General features: G+C 36.3%; 2 protein-coding genes across 3 annotated transcripts in view; one reads left to right on the top strand and one right to left on the bottom strand.

Moving 5' to 3' along the window:
* The window catches only part of LOC148312323 (ankyrin repeat domain-containing protein 61-like), a 36,229-nt gene extending 24,885 nt beyond the window's left edge, over positions 1-11,344 (top strand). Inside the window, exons 4-10 of one of the 2 annotated variants that reach the window (XM_088277489.1) lie at positions 401-533; positions 1,664-1,846; positions 2,768-2,873; positions 5,633-5,773; positions 7,700-7,785; positions 9,368-9,523; positions 10,098-11,344. In XM_088277489.1, the coding sequence (XP_088133615.1) occupies positions 401-533; positions 1,664-1,846; positions 2,768-2,873; positions 5,633-5,773; positions 7,700-7,785; positions 9,368-9,523; positions 10,098-10,418 (1,126 nt within the window). In that variant the 3' untranslated portion in view covers positions 10,419-11,344. Of the gene's footprint in view, positions 1-400; positions 534-1,663; positions 1,847-2,767; positions 2,874-5,632; positions 5,774-7,693; positions 7,786-9,367; positions 9,524-10,097 lie in introns of both variants that reach the window. The other variant, XM_088277488.1, reaches the window with a different exon arrangement.
* A 6,193-nt stretch (positions 11,345-17,537) lies between these two features.
* On the bottom strand, positions 17,538-24,184 carry LOC148312322 (uncharacterized). The gene is made up of 3 exons (XM_088277484.1): positions 23,691-24,184; positions 22,328-22,553; positions 17,538-19,422 (listed from the first exon to the last, which is right to left on the bottom strand). The coding sequence occupies exons 1-3, from the start codon at positions 23,763-23,765 to the stop codon at positions 18,017-18,019; spliced, it is 1,707 nt and encodes a 568-aa protein (XP_088133610.1). The 5' UTR covers positions 23,766-24,184; the 3' UTR covers positions 17,538-18,016.
* Positions 24,185-24,572: the final 388 nt, after the last annotated feature.

Genomic DNA, 24,572 nt, shown 5'->3' with positions numbered 1-24,572 from the left:
TGCCATTTTAGTATATCGTGTTCAATTATCTCGATTTTATAAACAAAAAGTAATGTGTTTGAAACGACAAAATAGTATTGTAGTATGTATTTAAAATTATTGGGAATGCACACACTTTACACATGACTTGTACAATATAAACAGATTGGGAGTCTAGTAGAAATATTAGGAAATTCCTGAGTAAAAGATTGCATGTTTTTCCTTCCTCAGTGAGTCACTGAACCGCTCTATCAAAACAGCATAAATAGGGGCAGCGCTAAGCAGGGTATATCTGTATTCAAAATAGAAAAAAAACTGCTCTTTCCCAACTAAGTTCTTCATAAAAACTCATCAGACAAAGGGTCAAAGATTTTATAAAACAAGATATGTTTTCAACTGAACTGTTTTGTTTTGTCGGTAGATATTCAGAGCTGGTAGACTTGCTGTTGAAGAGCGGTGCTGCAGTGGACTACCGTCCCGATACTGATGAAGAGTTCCCCCGGACCACACTCTGTGATGAACCACTGAGGCTTGCCATCAGGAATAAACATATGGTTAGAAGCAACACACATCTTTATTCATTTATTTACATATTAACCTTTCCCTTCCAGTGCTAAAATAAAAACGCGCGTCCCGGTGTTGGGTAGTAATACTACACAATAAAAAATTAGCAATTTTAAATCGAAAAATATGGATATTCATAGCTAATCCCCTTAATTAACTATAAATGAAGTTAAAAATTATAATAATTTGGAATTATTTGCTGAAAACATTAAAAATCATCTGGCAACGCTCACGGAACAAGCATAGGTCCACTCTTGCTGACAGCTCAAGAGCTACTGCCGCTAGCTTGCTGCTAGCCAGAGAACATTGAGCTTTGAGCTCCTCACGCTTGCACAGTGCACATATGCAAAAGTCAGTGCGAATATAGTGTCGCGGTTCCCGCACACTCTTCGCGCGCTGTTTATATTGACAAAATACCTTTGATGTACCCGATAAATTCTGATACATTATTTTATATGTTATGGAGGAATACCTAAAAATCTTAGCCTTGTATTTATTATATTTATAGATATATTATGGTTATTAGAAGCAATATGTACTAGGTACACAACACCGGGAAGGGAGGGTTAACACAAATGGAGAAGAATATAGAAGTCTGAAGTAAATACAGGACTGACATAGATTGGTTTCATTGATCACTTTATATACTTGTAACATTCACCATTCCACCCATGATTTGACAACCATACTACTCAAATTACCTATCTGTAAATACCCAGACTTCCATATTCTTCTTCATCTATGTTGAGATGTCAAAAATGTAATAAATACTCCTAAGTGGAGAGTGGCAAAACTCAAATGGCAGTAGGCAGGACATATAGCGAGACAGGACCCCACAAGATGGACCCCCAGAACTCTACAATGGAGACCTTGGGAGAGCAAAAGAGGTGTCGGAAGACCCCATAAGAGATGGTCTGATGATATAGTCACTGTGGGGGGTAGAAACTGGTTGCAAGCAGCAACCGGCCGGAGGAAATGAAAAGAAGGGGAAGAGGCCTATATCCTGCAGTGGAGGTCAGAGGGCTCATAAAGAAAGAAAGAAAGTGGAGATAATCCAGATTGGTGAAGTATTTGGACACACTCAAAATGTTGTAATCCTTATATTGTTGTATTTATCCAGGAAATAGCCCGTTCTCTTTTGGAGCACGGGGCTGATCCCAACAAGCGTTACTTTTTTGGTTCGGAAATCAATCTGGTGAGCGACCCCGACTATCTGGAGCTTCTGCTGACCTTCGGAGCCAACCCTGACTCCAGAGATCGCTCCGGCATGACTCCCCTGATGAAGGCCGCCAGGTTCAGCCAGGTAACATATCAACTAACTTACTGATATTCATGCCACTTACGCAGGGGTAGGTAGAGAAATTAGAACGCCACATCAATCTGTCTCAGCAAACAATCTTCGCCACTTCCTCATTCATTTTCTTCTTCTTCAAACGCTTATCCCCACCCCAACGGTGCGTAGGGCACTGCATCATATAAACACAGTGTTGTCTTGATCATTAACACATGAAGGAAAGGTGATCAGCCCTCCGCTTCAGGTACCAGTCCAGGGTAATATTGAATAAATATTGGAGTGAAAATATCACTTATATTTATGTGACCCCTCCCTGGAAATCGAACCCGGGACATGCAAGCGTTTACATAGAGAGAGATGATGCAAAACAACAGTCTATTTAAATATGTTTAGCAGTGGTGAAAATATATAAGGGATTCAGATAATTAACCTTTTCCGGTCCTATGTCGAATGTCATTCGACATCGACTTTATTCCGGTGAGTCCAATGTCGAGTGTCATTCGACATCGACTTTATTCCGGTGAGTCCAATGTCGAGTGTCATTCGACATCGACTTTATTCCGGTGAGTCCAATGTCGAGTGTCATTCGACATCGACTTTATTCCGGTGAGTCCAATGTCGAATGTCATTCGACATTTTTTTCTTCATATGTTTAATGTTGAAATACAAGCAAACATATTTTTTCTCACTCGAATTAGTGTAAAATGTAAAAATAAGAGACAAGATTGTATACATTCAAAATAAAAATAAATTTTTAACACAAGAGTAGTTTTATTTAAAAAAAAACTTGGATGTATTGTTTAACCCTGTAATGCTGTAAATCTATTGTGGACCTGGTGGAATTTTTAAAAAATTTTATGGACCGGAAAGGGTAAATCAATACATCCTATAAATTTGTTAGTAATATTTAAAGTATCATGTCTTTTTAAGGGAATGGATTCGGTGCTTCTATTATTGAGTCACGGGGCAGATGTGAATGCCATGACGGACGCCAGACACGACTACAGAACTGTTCTGCATTATGCTGTACTCTCAGGTATGTACAATAATTGTTTCTACTGCAGAATTGTATTTTTCTACTTCCTATAATCCTTTCCGTATCAAATCTACACTCACGTCCACACTCATTGACTCATTAGTTAATTTATTTTTCATCATACACTTCCTCTTCGTTTTTTTTTCCTTTCATTCTCCAGTCCGCTCCTGGGAGGTAGAAGACCAGCTATCTTTTCATCGTTTAGGTGGTCTTCCTGGGGGTCTGCTACCTCATAAGGTGGAGACTGACCGGAGCATTTTGTCGTAACGTAACATGTTACGATGCGAGCATTCAGCCAGTCAGTACATCGAGCCGAGCGCTCCATCCATAGTTTGGGATGCTCGCTGATGCTCGCCGCGAGCGATGTTACGACGTTATGTTACGACGAAATGCTCCGGTAGGTCTCAACCTTTACGCTGCTGTCCGCTGCTATCCTCACCACTCGATCCCAACTCGCTCTTCCCACATGATTTCTCCAGAAACATCTTCTTTCTTTTCCCCATCGCACAACATCTTCAACACCGCAGATTTTTCTTATTTCAGAGTTTCTTACTCTGTTGCGAAGCGCTAGGCCTGCAATGGGTCGTAAAGTCTTCATTTCAGGTGTCCTAAGAAGGCTTTTAGTTCTCACGGTCTTGTTCTGTGCCATATCGCTCACTCCTTTCAAGAACGTCATAAATAAAAAAAACTTGATCTCTCAGGAGAACGTTTTTAAAGTTTAAAAATATAACACAATGTATTAAAAATAAATATCAAGCCACTTATTGAAGTTTTTACTATGCAACAGATCTTTTTAGATAAAACCTGAAGGTTTTTTCTCCATTTGAAAAGTATTTAGTATATTTAAAAAAATAATTAAACAATACCTTTTCTTCAAAATGCAAAAACAATATTTTCTGCCCTGTAGTGGGTAAATATTAAGTTAAAAATATGCCTCTTTTGCTGGGATATAGTACATTTTCTGGGCATTCCGAAAACATGCACAACTGAAAATTTACGATTTTTGATTTATGACGTTCTTGAAAGGAGTGAGCGATATGTCAAGATCAATCTTACGCGGGTCTTGTAGATTCTCACCTAACTCTCTTTCAGCATGTATTTATTTCTACATCCAAAAATTTTTAAGCTAGCAGCAGAGGCCTTGTTTGCTTGCTCTCTTACTTCATTGTAGAGTTTAATGCTGCTGGACATTTCGACACCCTGATACTTGAATTGCATAACTTGCTCTATGATCTTATTATTAATTACAAGTTTGCATCAATAATAAAATCATACACATTAATACAATTTACTCACCGAGATTTTTATGTCTACCGGTTTAGAGATGTACCCGTCTCTTCGTCAGGACAATCACTACTACAGCATGCAAACAATACTACCCGTCACTACCATAGCACTATTTACACACTTAAAACTACACAAAATGTTTATCACATGCGATTTTGGTCGACCTGAAGACTAACATGCACTAAGGGTTGCAGCACAAACATGCATTAAGAGCCGAGGTCTAAAATGCACTAGGGATATAAGTTATTTTATTTATTGTTTCGGCGTTCACTTTGTGGTAAGACATGATGAATTTGTAAATGAGAACTCTTGTTTTTTACCACTTGAGTTATATTTATTTTAACGACTAGTTTCGGAAGCTACAGATTCCATCTTACAGGGCTTAAGTGATCACACGTGTAACATTCACTATTCAATTCAATTTATTTACTTATAATTAACATACACATTAATAACAATAAAACCCTTATCCGCACTCCAATGGTGCATAGGGGACTGTGTCATATAAACGCAGTGTTATCTTGATCGTTTACACATGAAGGAAATGTGATCAGCCCTCCGCTTCAGGTACCAGTCCAAGGTAATATTGAATAAATATTACAGTGAAAAAATCACTTATATTTATTTTACCCCCCTTGGGAATCGAACCCGGGACCTCCAGAACGGTAGCCGAGCATGCTGACCATTACACTACGGAGGCGGACATACACATTACAAACTTAAAATTTAAAGTATATACATTAAAATCGAAAATATACAAGAATACTATTGCTAGAGGTGTAGAAGAATCCCGCTTCGGAAAACTCCTTCAGACACATGGAACAGATCAATACACAATGAGATATTGTTCAACATAGCGGTAGCTCTTCCTTTAAACCATTCTACCATTCTAGTCTTTGTCGTATAATTATTATTTTTATTTGTATACATTTATTTAAATCACAATTTATACATATACAACATTTTGAGTGTGTCCAAATACTTGTTCACAAAATCTGGATTATCTCCAATCACAGGAGTTACATATTTGGACACACTCAAAATGTTGTAAATAAATTATCTGGTCAAATTATAAGCTTAAATAATAAAAATGAAAATGGTATTTTCTGGCGTTTCTCATGTGTGTGATTATAATCCAGGATTCGGACCTCACATACTAATATAAGAGTTTCTGCTTAGTAAAAAGCTTCTTTACATCTCACCAATAGATGTCTCTAGTGAAGTTCTAGTGATTCAAGAACAAGGTTTATAAATTGGTTCATATATATATATAGAACTTCCAAGAATTTGAGTAATGTTTTTGTCAATAATGGGTAGAATTGGTGAATGTTACACGTGTGTAAAGTGATCACTTAAACCAGCCGATGACGGTCGTCAGCCCCGTAAATTGCAGTGTTCGACTCCCATATTTATTGTTTATTATTGATTATTCTTTGTTTTTATGTTAATTAATGCTTAAATTATAATTACAGGAAGCATTGCAATAGTGAATTTGCTTATCAAGCAAGGAGCCAAGCTGAACTATGAGTCGGATGACTTGGGTAAACCTAGTCCGCTGGATCTGGCCATCCTCAAGGGGGACATCCCCATCATCAAGCTGCTTCTCGATAGTGGTGCGTCAAACAATTTTGAATACTTTCCTTACATATTATATGCATGTAACCCATGCAATTATTCATTTATATATAATCATTATATTATATATATTTTGTCCACCTCCTTAGTGTAATGGTCAGCACGCTCGGCTACCGTTCTGGTGGTCCCGGGTTCGATTCCCAAGGGGGGTAAAATAAATATAAGTGATTTTTTTTCACTGTAATATTTGGACTGGTACCCGAAGCGGAGGGCTGATCACCTTTCCTTCATGTGTAAACAATCAAGATAACACTGCGACATATGACACAGTGCCCTATCCACCATTGGGGTGCGGATAAGGGTTTTATTATTTATTATTATATATACAGTCAGATAAAAATTCCAGCTCATCAAAATTATAACCAACTTACGAAAGGAACCCTACAGCAGTACACACGTGAATGACGTAATGCATGACATAATTTCCTTCTTCCTAACCCTTATCACATATGTCATATGGACCACATAATGGTGCAAAGAGCACTTAATCACATTGAGGCAGTGTTATATATTTCTTTATATGTCTTTAAGAACAGTGTCCGTTGATGGTTGCTTCTCGTTGGCAGGGACAAGGTAGAAAGTGAATTAATTAAAGTCCAGGTGTAATTATTTTATTGTAAAACCTTTTATACTGTAAATTGTTTTTGTATTGTATGTATCGTCCGCCTCCGTAGTGTAATGGTCAGCACGCTCGGCTACCGTTCTGGAGGTCCCGGGTTCGATTCCCAAGGGGGGTAAAATAAATATAAGTGATTTTTTCACTGTCATATTTATTCAATATTACCCTGGACTGGTACCTGACGCGGAGGGCTGATCACCTTTCCTTCATGTGTAAACGATCAAGATAACACTGCGTTTATATGACGCAGTGCCCTATGCACCATTGGGGTGTGGATAAGGGTTTTTATATATATATATATATATATAAATATATATATTGTATGTAATGTATATAATATAATAATTTAAAAAAATATATAATAAATAAATAAATTGTATTAACATATAAGTATTTCAGCTCAACACAGGCCATGCCTAAAGAGCCGTAATACATAGAGTTAAAAAAATGTATGTATCTATGAAATAAATAAATAAAAAATAAAATAAATAAAATTGTTAATTACATGAAGGTAAGGTGTTCATTCCTGCGCTTCAGGTTACAATTCGGGGTGGTTTTACAGACAATTCGGAGAAGGGGAATCGTTTGACTTTATCTTTTAATCCAGAACAATTTTCCCAAACTAACTAACTTACTAACCATCACGCCGCTTCCCGCAGGAGTAGGCAGAGAGAATCGAACGCCACACCACTCTGTCTTTGCAAACATTCTTTGCCTCTTCTACATTCATGCATCTCCTCATACATACCCTACGATTATTACGACTCCTGACCCGGCCGCTTTCAAGTATTTGACATACCTGATTGTGCCATGTTTTCCTCGGTCGTCCTCTGCTTCTTTTTCCGACTACGTTCGCCCCATAAATTTGTTAAACCATTCTTTCTTCACTCATACGCTCCACACGTCCAAACCATCTCAGCACACCTTTCTTAATTTTATCGATAATGCTTATCTCAGCCTTACATTCTTTCCTTATTTCATCATTCGAACATCTATCAAACATCGTTTTGCCACACATTCGTCTGAGGGATCGCATTCAGTCTGCTTTCATCCTTCTTTTGCCAACTCCATGCTTCGCTTCCATACATAAGGGTTGGAACCAGAACTTGTAATTTTATATATTATTTAAAAAAACACTGTTTTGTTGCTACCAATGTGTCCATCCTGATTTGGCTTCCATCAGCCATGCACTCTACATTACTATACATGTAGGGGTTGTTCCTTTTTCGTATGAAAGAAGAAAGCTGTTCTTAAATGATTAATGATATTAAAACTCCAGGCGCAGACGTCAACTACGCGAGTCACATCATCGGGTCGTCTCTACACGTGGCCTGCTCCGACAGCATCTCCAATCGCATGGAAATATTGAATGTAAGTTTGGTTATCCTCCTCTGCCATTTTCTAGGGATGTGAAGATTGTATTTTGTATTAACACACTTGGGACGGAAAAGGTAGTCATCTACCCATTGAGTGGATTGATGCTTAAGGACGGGAAGGGTATTTTTACCTTCTGCGCCGGCTTCATTTTAAAGGCAGAAAAGAAGGAATCATCCAATGCTTTTATATTAATATTATATACCTATCTCCTTGTTAAGGTCTTAAATATATGTACATATTTATCAAATTCCATTGCCAACGCTCGCAGGTGTAAAAAATACCCATCTGAGATGTCGCTTACTCCTTTCAAGAACGTCATAAATCAAAAAACTTGATTTTTCAGGAGATCGTTTTTAAAGTTTAAAAATATATTAAAATGTATTAAATGTAAATATCAAGCCACTTATTGAACTTTTTACTGTGTTTTTCTCCATTTGAAAAATATATTTAAAAAAAATAATAAAACAATACCTTTTCTTCAAAATGCATAAACAACACTTTCACTTTCGGAATGCCCAGAAAATATACATAAAGTATATTTTCTGGGCACTCCGAAAACATGCACAACTGAAAATTGACAATTTTCGATTTATGTTGAAAGGAGTGATCGATGTGTCAACTACAATGCTTTTAAAAGATTGTTTGTGGGAAATGATTAAAAGCGTCTTTTACATACTGTTGGTAGAGAGCGGGAAACAATTATAAGCATTCTGTGTAAAGTGAACACTTAATTCAGCCTATGACGGTCGTAAGACCATAAATTCACAGACTTTCATATTCTTCTTCATCTGTGTTGAGATATCAATAAAAAATATAGTCAACAACATTTTGAGTTTGTCCAAATACTTGTTCACAAAATCTGGATTATCTCCAATTACAGGAGTTATTATTTTTTTTATCTCATCTCACCAATAGATGTCTCTAGTGAAGTTCTAGTGATTCAAGAACAATGTTTCAAAATTGGGTTATATATGTATATAGAACTTCCAAGAATTTGAGTAGTGTGGTTTTTATAATGGGTAGAGTTGGTGAATGTTACACGTGTGTAAAAAGTGATCACTTAAATCAGCCTATGACGGTTGTCAGCCCCGTAAATGCCCAGACTTCCATTTTCTCTTTCATCTTTGATGAGATGTCAAAAAATAATATGAAAATTACTCCTATAATTGGAGATAATCCAGATTTGTGAACATTTGGACACACTCAAAATGTTGTAAGTGGAACTAAGCATTGACTCAAATTTTCACGGGTCATGAATTTTCGAGAATACCTCTTGCGTTTTAAAATAGGTGAAATAAAAAAAAAAGAGATGTCAAAAAATATTAATAATATACGTTTTTCTTCTCCGTCTTATTCCTCATTGCTGAGGGTTGTGACCCTTGCAGAAGCAATGACTCTTCTCCAGTTATCCCTTGACTGCGCTGCACATAGCGCTCCAACCACTGAGGTGCCTGCTGCTGCCTTAATTTGACGGTCCATGGTGTGGGGATCTTCCTCTCCCTCTCTTTCCCTCCAGGCTACCGACACATACATAGATGGTTTAGTTTACTATAATATGTTGTTGGTCTATGTGCAGTTGCTTTTGGCCCACGGAGCTGACCCTAATCTGCGCGTATATAATGACATTGGCGACACAGGATCTCAGCTGCGCCCGGTGCTGGCCGAGTACCTCGCGAGCAACTCTGAGCCCCACGAAGATGTGGTCAGACTTCTGCTGAAGCACGGCGCTAGGGTAAGAATAACAATTCGTATTGCATTGAAAACCCATGTGTTGTGCATCAGTTCATGCCTAGATGCCCAGCAACCCTTGACGTTGGGTGGCTCTTTTATTAAAATCTAAATTAAAATGTTTACCCACACACAGGCCATGTGGGATCTTTTTTTGTATTAACATTACATATTTTTTTGTACTTGTGATATGCAAAATAATTTAACTCTTACCACTCTGTAGGCCAGACATTCTATTCTGGCCTGTATGATTCTAGTAGGCAGCTCCGTGGGCCACAATGTCTGGCCCGGCGCAGGTATAACTTTAATCACTGTTTTCTCTATCACCCAAGTATATTCTACCAACAAATATTTCAGATAAATACAGTTAATCTTAATTAACGTGGTTATACGAATTGCCAGACAGAGTGTCCCAAAATTAGGGAACCAAAATATTTATTTTAATGGTAGAAAAACGTCACATTTTTTTGATCAGAGTAGGTGATCAGTTATGAGAAGAAATGGTCATAGTGGAAAGGGTTAAAATAAAGAAAAAATAGAGAACTGCCTGTCTGAGTATGGATTGTTTCCATTTCCAGGTGATTATGAAGACGCAATTCAGAGACCCGGATGGTATCCTCAACGCTCTCCAGAATGTGGTGGCTCCCGAGAGAGAACACATCTTCTACGACCTTCTGGCGGCGGCGCAGTCCTTCGACCTCTGCATGATTCGCCGAAACAACGTCCTGACTCCGCAGCAGAAGGCCGCGCTGATAGAGAGAGCCTCCAAACCTCTCTCCCTCAAGATGCAGCTGAGGCTTTACCTTAGAAATCTTCTAGGGATGATTCTGCCCGATATCATAGATGAACTGGAGTTGCCCAAAAGCCTCAATGAGTATCTCCTCTTTGACACAAGCTAAATGGAGATATGCACACTGAATCCGCTCAGCGCGGAGGTCTTTTTCATTGTAGAACCATTGTGGTGTCTTTCATCAATTGGGTCGAGTGTAAAGATGGTCCTTTTGAATTATTCAAATGATTTTCGAATGGAAATTTTGTCACTGCGGTGAAAATATATCGTTTGCTTTTAAAAAACTATTTGTATTTCATAATGTAATTGAATCTGTGGTCTAAAGTATGCAGTGTCTAAAGTATTAGACGCTTCAAAATGTTCATTATCAAAATGTTGCGTGTTAATTCTTCATAAAAAAAATTATCATCACTAAAAATTATATTTTTTGCAAAGATCTTATTGAACTTTGCTGTTTATTACAGTGTTTGTATGTCAGATTTTTGTCGTTTTTAGATGCATTGAAATGCTACACATTGATTCCTCGCAACAAAGATTAAAAAATTTTAAAAAATGTACCTGTATTTCACAAAGATCTTGCTGAATTTTGCTGGTTATATTAAGTTTTGCTGGTAATTGAGTAAAAATATTCTCATTTGATTGTATGCTAAATAATTATATGCAGGTATTGAATTATCGATTTAATCACAATTAGCCACAGATTCAAATCATTAATTAGTTCATGTAATCCTTGAAAAAGTTTAAAAATACACCAATACCCCAGAGATACATTATGATTGATTTTACAACAAGTGACTTATGTTTGAACGATGTAAGTCGAGGTATCATGATATTGCATTGAAGGATGATGCAATTCATTTGGATTGTGCATTTATTTGCTATCAAATTGATTTATGGGAAATAATTATGTGTACTCTACTCTATGTGTCGTCTTCTTCTTCTTCATGAGCCCTCCATCCTCCACTGTTGGATATAGGTCTCTTCCCCTTCTTTCCATTTTAAATGCCAAACTTCTTACAGATCAAATAAAATAAACCCGAATTCTAAAACAAGGTTACCCCAGGCCATTAGAATTCAGCTGGTAATGTCACTGGATTTAAAATGTATGTAAAAATGACATAAATTGGGAGAACACTCATTGGGGCATTGCTGTATTTAAATTTTAAATAAATATTTAAAAATGTATCTATAAACAATATACATATTTTTAGCACATGTTTCTTAGATGTTTTATTAGTTTTAAAGGAAATTATATATTCGAACTTTAGATTTTGTTTTATATGATATATTTACTCTCAAAGCCGAAACTTGGCATCATAGAAATATAATAAAAGAAAGTAAAAATTGTATTTACATTTTACCAATGTCTTATTTTATACTGATAATGTTGACAGTATACAGTGGAATTTCTCACAAGCATAATTCGTTCCAGAATCTTACTTTTTAAATGAAACACAGACTAAAGTACTGGCTCACAAGTGAAAGTCGTGAAAAAGGGACTTGCCCTTTCACTCTTACTCATTATGCGTAATGCCGCTTGTTAAACTTTCTGGGAGTATGGACTTAAACGAATGTTGGTGTGAATTTTCCTCAAAAGAGTATCAACATTAATGAACGTCCAAGTCTATCTGTCAGTTGGTATGATGTAACTCGTATAGCAGTGACATCTGTGGATATTTGTATTTAACTTTGTCATAAAATAAAAATTAATAAGTTTTATTTTTTATTTTAATTATTTTCACATAATTTCTATCTTCATAACACAAAGATTTTATTTAAAAAAAATACATTTTCAATGTTGAAAAAAACCCACTCCCCAGAGAATGTCGGCCATCAATTATTATACTCCTGGAAAGGTTAAGGGAGCCTCTTTTACACTTTAAAAAAACTATATTTATGTATATATACGACTTAATAGTGAAAATAAAATTATAATTTGTTTATATTTATTTTTAATATTTTTAGACTTTAAAAACGTAATCATTTTACTGTGATTTTTTTATAAACGTTTGTGATTTTGTATAAACTACTCGATATATATAAACTGATGTAATAATAAACACGGTATTTTAATAATGCATTTTCATTTACTTTCCTTTTTCTTAACACACTAAAAACAGGAAAGGTATTTCTACCCGTTCAGTCGATTGATGCTCAGGGACGGGAAGGGTATTTGTAACTTCTGCGCTGGCCTCATTTCAAAGGTAGAATAGAAGGAATTACATATTTGAATGTTACGAACCAATTTCTTTGTTAAGATCTTAACCATATGTACACAATCATCAAATCCCGTCGATAGTGGTCTGCAGGCGTTAAAAACACCTGTCCTAAGTGTGTTAACACAATGTTTGCGGGAAACTCTTAAAAGCGTCTTTTCCATACTGTCGGTAGAGAGCGGGAGACGCTTGCGAGCGTTCTATTTGCTTACTTTAGGTAGAGCGCGAGAGACGCCTGCAAACATTGTACAGATGGGAATTGGGTGTTGCGGCTACTTGTGATTAGTATACTGAGGGTCGGGCGGCAGACTGCCAGAGTATAATAAGGGTCCTTTTCCATACTGTTGGTAGAGAGCGGGAGACGCTTGCGAGCGTTCTATTTGCTTAATTTCGGTAGAGCGCGAAAAACGCCTGCAAACATTGTACAGATGGGAATTGGGTGTTGCGGCTACTTGTGATTAGTATACTGAGGGTCGGGCGGCAGACTCCCAGAGTATAATTAGGGGAGGGGTTGATGAACAAAACCGCCCGACAATAAAATGTGTTAACAAGCTCTGCCATAGGGTGAACTAATTATAATACTAAAATGTAAAATAGATAATAAGACTTACCTCAACCTGTCCAGGAGTATGGACGTAAATGAACGTCGGAGCAAATTTTCCTTAAAGTATTGACGTTAATGAACATCAAAGTCTATCTGTCAGTTGGTATGATGTTATTACTATAGCAATGACATCTGTGGATATTTCGGTCACTCTTTTCAAGAACGTCATAAATCAAAAATCGTCAATTTTCAGTTATGCACGTTTTCGGAATGCCCAGAAAATATACTATATCCCAGCAAAAGAGGCATATTTTTAACTTAATATTTACCCGCTACAGGGCAGAAAGTGTTGTTTTTGCATTTTGAAGAAAAGGTATTGTTTATTTATTTTTTTAAATATATTAAATATTTTTCAAATGGAGAAAGAACCTTCAGGTTTTACCTAAAAAGATCTGTTGCACAGTAAAAAGTTTAATAAGTGGCTTGATATTTATTTTTAATACATTCTATTATATTTTTAAACTTTAAAAACATTCTCCTGAAAAATCAAGTTTTTTATTTATGACGTTCTTGAAAGGAGTAAGCGATTTGTGTGAATTTTTGTCATAATTGAAAAATATTTCCAAGAGGTGTTTTATTTTAACATAATTCTATCTTCAACATACATCGATTCAATGAAAAAAAAATTTTTTTTCTTGTAAAAAGAACCCACTCCCCAGAGAAAATCAGACATCAATTTTCGTACTTCCGGAAATATGAAAACTGACACAAATCAGCCTAGCTTTCTACAGCTGTGCACACGGGTAAATAAAACAAAATGGCATTGTAGATTTAGAGATCTGTTATTCTATGCACAATTTAATAATTTCATATAATGGTAATACATATTTACAAAACAATATACAGTAATATCAAATATTTGTATACATTCAATAAAACATCATTGGAATGACAAACGGTCACATTAAAATCAAAATTACAAAAAAAACAGCGTCAACAACATCCCCCATAAGCTGTGCAAACAAATCTTTACCAACGGATATATGAGTAGTCACTTGCAAACGACGTAATATTAAAAAAATCAAGGTTTTTAGCCAACCCAATGGTGCATAGAGCACTGCATCGTATAGAAGCAGTGTTATGTTTGTTGAACATGGGGGTGAAATAAATATAAGTGATTTTTTCACTGTAATATTTATTCAATTTTACCCTGGACTGGTGCCTGAAGCGAAGGGCTGATCACCTTTCCTTCGTATGTTAACGATCAAGATAACACTGCATTTATATAATGCAGTGCCTTATGCGCCATTGGGGTGCGGATAAGGGTTTGAAGGTAAAAAGTACATATGGAATATTTTTTTTTAAGTTTGAAAAATAAATTTGGTATCAGCAGTGTAGCGGTTAGCACACTACTGACAACAGGTTCGATTCCTGGTTGGAACACTATAAAATTAAGTACCATGTATCACTAAAATGTGCAATATCGTGGCTGTACTGGCAAAATACGTTAACTCAAAAATATGCAATTTTGACTTAACAATACATTTTATAAAGTTTTTAACGTTTTATATACTGGCAAAATACACTAAGTAGTTTGAAATGTCCGCCTACATAGTGTAATGGTCAGCACGCTCGACTATCATTCTGGAGGTCCCGGGTTCGATTCCCAGGGGGGGTCAAATAAATATAAGTGATTTTTTCACTCTAATATTTATTCAATATCACCCTGGACTGGTACCTGAAGCGGATGGCTGATCACCTTTCCCTCATGTGTTAACGATCAAGATAACACTGCGTTTATATGCAGTGCCCTATGCACCATTGGGGTGCGGATAAGGGTTTGATGATGATGATGATGAGTTTGAAATGTCATATATATGTGGTTTTACAAGTAAATTCAAGTTTGAGTTTAATAGCGGGTATTTTATTCAGGCTAAAAGCTTTCAATAACACAGATTATTCAAACAGGAATTTTAGATTTTTAATTAATATTTTACTTAGAGAATACCACTATTTCTTAAAATTTATTTTAAAACATATTACATTATTATTATTATTATTATAACCCTTATCCGCACCTAATGGTGCATAGGGCACTGCATCAAATTGACGCAGTGTTATCTTGATCATTACTTACATGAAGGCAAGGTGATCACTCTTGCGCTTCAGGAACCAGTCCAGGGTAATATTAAATAAATATTACAGTGTTAAATCACTAATATTTATTTTCACCCCCCCCTGGGAATCGACCTAAACCCAAGACCTCCAGCACGGTAGCTAAACACGCTGACCATTACACCACGGAGGCGGACATATTACATACATAAGTCATATATACATATAATATTCCCGATGAGTAATTTCTATTTCTCATTTAGGGAAATCTACTGTGACATGTCGCTCACTCCTTTCAAGAACGTCATAAATCAAAAATCGTCAATTTTCAGTTGTGCATGTTTTTGGAATGCCCAGAAAATGTACTATATCCCAGCAAAAGCGGCATATTTTTAACTTAATATTTACCCGATACAGGGCAGAAAGTGTTGTTTTTGCATTTTAAAGAAAAGGTATTGCTTAATTATATTTTTAAATATACTAAATATTTTTCAAATGGAGATAAAACCTTCAGGTTTTACCTAAAAGGATCTGTTGCACAGTAAAAAGTTCAGTAAGTGGCTTGATATTTATTTTTAATACAATGTATTATATTTTTAAACTTTATAAACGTTCTCCTGAAAAATTAAGTTTTTTGATTTATGACGTTCTTGAAAGGAGTGAGCGATGTGTTTCGATGCATTCCGCATCATTTTCAAACACCGAAAATAATGCGGAATGCATCGAAACACGTGTCACAGTAGATTTTAAGAAATCGTAGTGGTATTTACTAAGTAAAACATAAGTTAAAAATGGATAGATTTTACCACAAAGTGACTGCCGAATCAATTAATGAAAAGGGATTTTAGAGTTCACGTTTTGCGCCAGTATACCCACGATATATAACCCAGGAGTATAGTCAAATATAAAGAAAAGTATACTGAGGGTCGGGTGGCAGACTGGCAGAGTATAATTATGGTCGGGGTCGATGAACAAAACCGCCCGACAACAATGCGTTAATTTTACACCAGTTTTTAAAAGTTTTAGTAGGTTTTTTTTGATATAGTCAACAACCATGCATCAATTTTCAATAAAAGAATGCAAACTGTTTTCTTCGATAGATATGTAAAAAAAAAAGTCCACAAAACCGCCCGACAACAATGTGTTAATATTACACCAGTTTTTGAAAGTTTTAGTAGGTTTTTTCTTGATATAGTCAACAACCACTCATAAATTTTCAATATAATAATGTAAACTGCTTACTTCGATAAATGTGTAAAAAAAACTCCACAGCTTTATGGGGAACGTCAATCAAAATTCCATATAAAGGCATTTTGTACTAACGCTCAAAGTCAGCCTTTTTTATCTGTTGTTTTTTATTAAATTCAACAATATGAGAGGTACGTGAACAAAAATCGTGATTTTATGTTGCAAAAAGTGTTGTTTTTGTATTTTGAAGAAAAGGTATTGTTTAATGATTTTATAAAATATACTAAATATTTTTTTAAATGGAGAAAAAACCTTCAGGTTTTACCTAAAAAGATCTGTTGCACAGTAAAAAGTTCAATTAGTGGCTTGGTATTTATTTTTAATACATTTTATTGTATTCTTAAACTTTAAAAATGATCTCCTGAAAAATGAAGTTTATTTATATATGACGTTGAAAGGAGTGAGCGATATGTGATATAAAATCACTTAAACTAGCCTATGACAGCCCTGTAAATACCCAGACTTCTTTATTCTTCTTCATCTATGTTGAGATATCAATATAAACAGCTCCCAAGATGAGAAATCCAGATTTGCGAGCAACAGATTTGCGAACACGCTAAAAAAATTGCGACATGTATTTTTGTTTCCATACCTCTCAAAAAACTAAAAAACGGAATTTAAAATTATCAGCTCAAAATAGTATATATATATATATACATATATATAATGTAACACTCTCCTTATCATTCATCGTTCATTTTGGTATGTATTACACAAAGTGAACGATGAATGATAAGGAGAGTGTTATATTACCGCACCACAAAGTTAACAATGCTTTTAATATACCAAATATATATATATGTATAACGTAAGGCCAGATTTACACTGAGTCAAAAAATGAATTAAAACACAAAGCAAGCAGTGCTGATTCGATACTGCTATTGTTTAAATTGATTTCACGTCAGTACGGCGCTATCGGCATCCACAGTGTAATAGTCAGCACGCTTGGCTACCCAGCGGGGAGGTATCAAATATTAGTGATTTTTTCACTCTAATATTTATTTAATATTACCCCGGACTGGTGCCTGAAGCGGAGGACTGATCACATTTCCTTCATGTGTGTGATTATAATCCAGGATTCGGACCTCACATACTAATAAAAGAGTTTCTGCTCTATAAAAAGCTTCTTTTTATCTCACCCATAGATGTCTCTAGTGAAGTTCTAGTGATTCAAGAACAATGTTTCATAATTGGTTCATATATACATATAATAGAACTTCCAAGAATTTGAGTAGTGTGGTCGTCAATAATGGGTAGAATGGGTGAATGTTACACATGTGTAAAGTGATCACTTAAACCAGCCTATGACGGTCGTCAGCCCCGTAAATGCCCAGACTTCCATATTCTTCTTCATCTTTGATGAGATGTCAAAAAATAAGATCAATGATAACAATGCGTTTATATGATGCAGTGTCCTATGCACCCTTGGGTGCGGATAAAAGTTTGAAAAGGGGTGAAGAAAATTAAGACCTCTACTGATGAGTATATGTGAACAGTGTAAGTCAGCTCTTGGCGCCAGTACTGGGGTCAGTAGCTGTCTCAATGTAAATCCGCCTTTATATTTTATATAACTTGTTTGATCGGTCAGGGTAGATCACTCGAATTGGGAATAGGCGACTGGGAATAGTCGCCCTGGAACTCGTTTTTAATCAAATCCTGGTGCGTCATCGGATTCACCATCGGCAACGCCTCCGAGTGAACGTCGGCAGTCGGCTGGATGAACGGGACTGCCGGATTCGGGAACTCGTCGACCGGATTCCTCTTGCAAGGATCGCCCGAGGACGAAAGTCCGTGTTTTGTCTGTCTGTGTTTCGAGAGATTGCATTTTTGGGCGCATTGAAAGGAGCATACTTCACACTGGTACGGTTTCAATTTGGAATGCAGTATCTGATGCTTGTTTAGATTAGCCTTCTGCGTGCTCTTGTAGTCGCACTCTCCGCATTCAAAGGGTTTTTCAGTCGAATGTTTCTGCTTGTGCTTCATCAGATTCGTCTTTTGAACGCAGCGGTATTCGCACACGTCGCACGAAAATGGTTTTTCGTTCGTGTGGAGATACATATGCTTGACTAAATTGGGTTTCTGCACCGTTCTGTACTCGCAGAATGTGCATACAAAAGGTTTTTCACCAGTGTGCGTTCGTTCGTGGACGACCAGGTTGTTTTTCTGTGCGCACGTGTACGCACAGTACTGGCAGCGGAACGGCTTCTCTTTCATGTGAACCAAGACGTGTTTTACGACGTTGTTCTTCTGCCCGGACTTGTATTCGCAGTATTTGCACTTGAACGGCTTCTCCCCGGAGTGCGTTCGCTCGTGGATCTTCAAGAGGGCCGACGACTGACAAGTGTACTGGCAATCCTCGCAAGAAAATTTGCCGCGTTCGCCGTCGCTCAGACCGGACGCCTCAGGCTTATCGCAAGACGGCGGGTTCTGGAATGATTTGATTCTTTCGACACCCGCGGGGAGCTGCGTATCATTGTAATTTTTCTTCTCATACTCGTTCAAAACGGTTTCTATGCTCTGAAAAACGTTTGCGGCTTGCGGCAGACGCATTCCATTCGTGGCTTTTAACTTGCCGTACCTCGGCGGCGTTTCTACATTCATTTGCGAGCCGGCTTCACGATCTTTGTCCGGCTTATCCGCGGCGTTATACAAGGCGTCCTGACTGGGAACAGTCTGCAATCTTTCGTTCAGATTATTAGATATTAGATTCTTTAGATATTGATTGTTGTCGATCTCTCTTTTCCTGTCTAGCGGGTCGGGTTCCTTGTGGAAGGTGGGTGGGTTGTACTGCACGTTGGGCGCGTTGGCTTGCGAGTAGGCCGACATGAAGCTGGTGGCGAAGGCCTGCTGGTGGCGCTCGTAGACCAGCGGGAGCATCTGCTGGTAGCTCGAGGTGGTGGGCAGGTTCTGGTAGGCCAGCGGGTGGCTGTAGGCGTTTGGCATCTGCAGCAGGTTTTGGGACGTCCGACCGAGTGCCGCACCCACTTGAGCTAGAAAAATATTCACTTTTGTTAATGGCAGGCGCTAGGCTAATACTGAAAATATAATTTATATTTAAAGCACTAACTTTGTGATTTTCCATTTTATAATTAAAATGTAACTTTGTTTTGAAATCACTATAAATATTTTATTATAAGTTAATTATAATGTCTACTTTATCATTATAAACAATTGTTTAGTAGATAGTATTTTAGTATTAATCAGTCTTGATAAAGAAGCGGTTAGCTTGAGAACCGGTAGACATTATAATTAACTTATAATAAAATATTTATAGTGATTTAAAACAAAGTTACATTTGAATTATAAAACTGAAAACTTTTTTTTTCAGATGTGTTACTGCTAATGGTACTGGAGCACTGATGATGAGGAAGACGGAAACGCGCAATTGAAAATCAATTATTTCTTCATCAAAAATTACAAAGTTATAAGGGCAGGAAGAACAAAGCGACGCCGATAGAAAAAGAGCGAGCGCGACGTATACACGTTTCAATTTCAATCTTATCTGAACACACAAAAAATTGTCCTCCACCCTTTATATACGATTCTAAGGAGTTACATGTCGCTCACTCCTTTCAAGAACGTCATAAATCAAAAATTGTCAATTATCAGTTGTGCCTGTTTTTGGAATGTCCAGAAAATGTACTATATCCCAGCAAAAGAGGCATATTTTTAACTTAATATTTACCCGCTACAGTGCAGAAAGTGTTTTTTTTTTGCATTTAGAAGAAAAGGTATTGTTTAATTATTTTTTAAAATATACTAAATATTTTTCAAATGGAGAAAAACCTTCAGGTTTTACCTAAAAAGATCTGTTGCACAGTAAAAGTTCAATAAGTGGCTTGATATTTATTTTTAATACATTGTATTATATTTTTAAACTTTAAAAATGTTCTCGTGAAAAGTCAAGTTTTTTGTTTATGACGTTCTTGAAAGGAGTCAGCGATGTGGTGGGGACAATATTATAAACTAAATAAAAGTCAATGAACTGCATCTCTTTGTTCTTCTCGCGTACATTTTATGAATACAATTTGAATACACAAATTCTTATAAAAAATACACAGTTTTGGAATGAACAACATGTAAAGAGAAATATTTCTGTTTTTATTATTTACAAAAATACAGTAGAACCTCTCAAAACGAGCACTTCTCATAAGAAGTAATTCATTTAACGAACAAAAAAAATGTTAAAAATTGCTCCCTTAACTGGATCCACGCGGCTCGCAAAACCGTATGTGTTTTAACAAAACATGCCCCATACGCGGCTGCCATAAGCGTTTGTGTTTTTACTTTGCTCCAAGTTTCGAACCTCAGTTCAACTTAGAAAGATTTTTTCATGGTGTGGAATTTTGGATAAAATAATACGTCAATCCTCGGCCTTATGACATCTGTTGAAATATCTGACTAATAATTTGTAACATCACAAGGATAAATAAAAGAACAGATCCCTGATTTATCTTGCGGTCGGTAATTATTCCGCGCCATAATCATGCCCTATATCTGTCTCACTCTCGACGCTACGTATCGCCAGTGGGTAAGAGTAACACACGATGCGTGCTTTGATTTATTTATGTTACGATCTAATTTGTTTATATTACGATATATTTCAAGAATAATGTGACACACGTGTATTATAGAGTACCAAAAAGGCACAATGAATCCCATTGAACGTTTTTATTTAGAAAAATAAATCGTTTCTTAACTAAATACATGATAAAAGTAATCATTTAAAAAACGGCAAAATACCGCAGCGCACGGGCGTCTCTTAGGAACAAAGTTAACGTGGTGAAAAGTTAACAAGCGACATTTCGCAAAACGAGTTACTGAGAAAGGGCAAGTCCCTTTTTCACGACATTCACTTGTAAGCCAAAACTTCCAAGACAGTCGAAATAATTTTTTTTTCGCTTAACGACCAAGACTCTGGAACGAATTATGCTCGCTTTGAGAGGTTCCACTTTACTTCAATTTTGTACTGTTTCTGTGAGCCTAAGCGGCTCATTTTTAGAAATAGGTATCAAATTGTGGTAGACTGGCTTCGAACCGAGAAAATAAAGAATAGATAGCTACAAAGCGCCAGGCTTAAACTGAAAACTGAATAGGTAGCTACTAAATACGAGAGTAAAACTAATAATTGAAAAGATAGCTATTCTCAGATAGTTTTATATTATCAACTGACACTTCGTGATGGAATTGCATTTTTAATATATTATTAGATTAAAACCAATATTTTTAGCTTTTCCAATTTTTTTATTTGACCAGCGACCGGGTTTCGTCGTTACCGACATCATCAGACTGGTGGTCAGACAGTCTGATGATGTCGGTAACGACGAAACCCGGTCGCTGGTCAAATAAAAAAAGTGGAAAAGCTAAAAATATTGGTTTTAATCTAATAATATATCTCAGATAGTTACTAGACACTAAAATAAAAACAGAATAGATTGCGCCGCTTCCCCACAGGTATAGGCAGAGAGGATAGAATACCACACAGTCTTTGCAAAAGTGTTATTATTTATTAATTGATTCGGCAGTCACTTTGTGGTAAAATCTATCCATTTTTAATTAACGTTTTACTTGGTAAATACCACTATTTCTTAAAATCTATTGTGACACGTGTTTCGATGCATTCCGCATCATATACGGTGTTTGAAAATGATGGGGAATGCATCGAAAAAGTATTACAATAGATTTTAAGAAACAGTGGTATTTACTAAGTAAAACGTTAATTAAAAATGTTATTATTTAAACTGACTTTTTTTTCTAATTCTTATTCTACCATTGGAACATCTACCATACATGGTTTTGCCGCACTGAGAGATCGCATTCTGATTGCATTATATGAAGCAGTGCCCTATGCACCATCGGTTGCGGATGAGGGTTTAAAAAGAAAAATAATATTACCGTTTATATCTGCCATGTCCGTCTGATTCCAGGTCAGACTGTCATCGCTCTCGGTTTTGATTTGAAACGGGATAAACTGGCGCCTCTCATCACTCAAGTTGACCGCGTCCTTCGCGTGACTCAGGCCCCCCTGGTCCGGGGTGCCCGGAACGCCGGAGAAGTCCTGGATTCCGTTCTCCGGCGGCCCGCTCAGCTGAGGATTGCCGATGGACTGGTTCCTCATGATCTGCGAAACGGGATGCAAAATATTTAACACTCATTATCATTATCTTTTTTATTAATAAAAAGTATTTGTGTTTTTATTATTCACAAAAGTACTTCAATTTCATACTATTTCTGTTAGCCTAGTCCGGAAAATAAAAAAATTTAATCTTATAAAAATTAAACCCTAGAGATTTAAAGTCGCCATTAAATTTAAATCTTAATGACATATCGCTCACTCCATTCAAGAACGTCATAAATCAAGAAACTTGATTTTTCAGGAGATCGTTTTTAAAGTTTAAAAATATAATACAATGTAATAAAAATAAATAAATATCAAGCAACTTATTGAACTTTTTACTGTGCAACAGATCTTTTTAGGTAAAACCTGAATGTTTTTTCTCCATTTGAAAAAAAATTAGTATATTTAAAAAAATTATTAAACAATACCTATTCATCAAAATGCAATAACAATACTTTCTGCCCTGTAGCAGGTAAATATTAAGTTAAAAATATGCCGCTTTTGCTGGGATATAGTACATTTTCTGGGCATTCCAAAAACGTGCACAACTGAAAATTGACGATTTTTGATATATGACTTGTTGAAAGGAGTGAGCGATATATACTTACATCTTATTATATATATATAATAAAACCCTTATTCGCACCCCAATGGTGCATAGGGCACTGCGTCATATAAACGCAGTGTTATCTTGATGGTTTACACATGAAGGAAAGGTGATCAGCCCTCCGCTTCAGGTACCAGTCCAGGGTAATATTGAATAAATATGACAGTGCAAAAATCACTTATATTTATTTTACCCCCCTTGGGAATCGAACCCGGGACCTCCAGAACGGTAGCCGAGCGTGCTGACCATTACACTACGGAGGCGGACAAGTATTACAGTATACAAAACATTTATTTTTAAATTCTTTCAGACTCTTTTCATTCTTCATACATTCAGGCATCTCATCATACATTTTCAAGCCCTTACACATTTATACAAGTTAAATAATCTGAGACCTCAGTAGCCATGAAAGGATGTTAATGACTGTTTCAAATCTAGAGTTTTGAACATTTTATTTTGTCGATTTTTGCCCGAAATTCGGTAAGGAGAAAACTATTTATATATTATTATCAGATGAAACGTAGAGTACTCACTGTGGCGTCAAAAGCTCCGTAAATGTCGTCATCCAAATTGAAGCTCAAAGGCAATTCACGTTTTACAAATGCCATGTTCTATAAACATATTTCGTGCGAGTAACAAGACAATGTAACATAACCTAAAACTAGTGATTCACTAGCGCGACCCGTCGCTCAGGCGGTGAGGTACAGACAATAAATGCAATCAAATAACAATTATTATTGCAATATTCGCCGAGAGATAAATAAGTAAAAAAAAATTCTAAAGATAAATATTTATGTTCTTAGAGAAATAATTAAATTTCATACTATTTACGTAGGACCAAGATAGCCCTAGTTAAATAAAGAATTAAAATTGTAGCAGGGGGGACTCGAACCTAGAACCCCTGACTCAGAGTCCGCGACACTACAGTTCGACAGTAATTATATCGTAAACGTAAAATGACAGATCTCACGCTAAATAAAAATCCTATCAGAACACCATAAATAATAAAAAGTGTTGACAGCTATACAGCTATACAATAGACTAAAAATATTAATTTCGTTGATTAAAATTATGAGGATAACGGGGATAATATATATATATATTTTTTAGTATGTATTTTAGTTATTGTTTTCATTCATATATATTTGCCATGGACGCTTAAATATCAGGAAGATATTTAATAATTAAGACTTATATACATAAATAGTATCTGTCCGCCTCCGTAGTGTAATGGTCAGCACGTTCGGCTACCGTTCTGGAGGTCCCGGGTTCGATTCCCAAGGGGGGTAAAATAAATATAAGTGATTTTTTCACTTTAATATTTATTCAATATTACCATGGACTGGTACCTGAAGCGGAGGGCTGATCACCTTTCCTTCATGTGTAAAACAATCAAGATAACACTGCGTTTATAT

This window comes from Brachycentrus maculatus, unplaced genomic scaffold (assembly GCF_059751285.1).
Source record: "Brachycentrus maculatus isolate JH-2025_06_01 unplaced genomic scaffold, ASM5975128v1 h1tg000043l, whole genome shotgun sequence".
NCBI lineage: Eukaryota > Metazoa > Arthropoda > Insecta > Trichoptera > Brachycentridae > Brachycentrus > Brachycentrus maculatus.
This window is presented reverse-complemented; position numbering and strand designations above follow the sequence as displayed.

Excerpts from the sequence above, each read along its gene's own strand:
- LOC148312322 (XM_088277484.1), bottom strand. The coding sequence starts at position 23,765 with ATGGCATTTGTAAAACGTGAATTGCCTTTGAGCTTCAATTTGGATGAC. Across the intron at positions 22,554-23,690 it reads ACGGAGCTTTTGACGCCACA|ATCATGAGGAACCAGTCCAT; the intron begins GTGAGTACTCTA and ends CCCGTTTCGCAG. Across the intron at positions 19,423-22,327 it reads GGACATGGCAGATATAAACG|CTCAAGTGGGTGCGGCACTC; the intron begins GTAATATTATTT and ends ATATTTTTCTAG.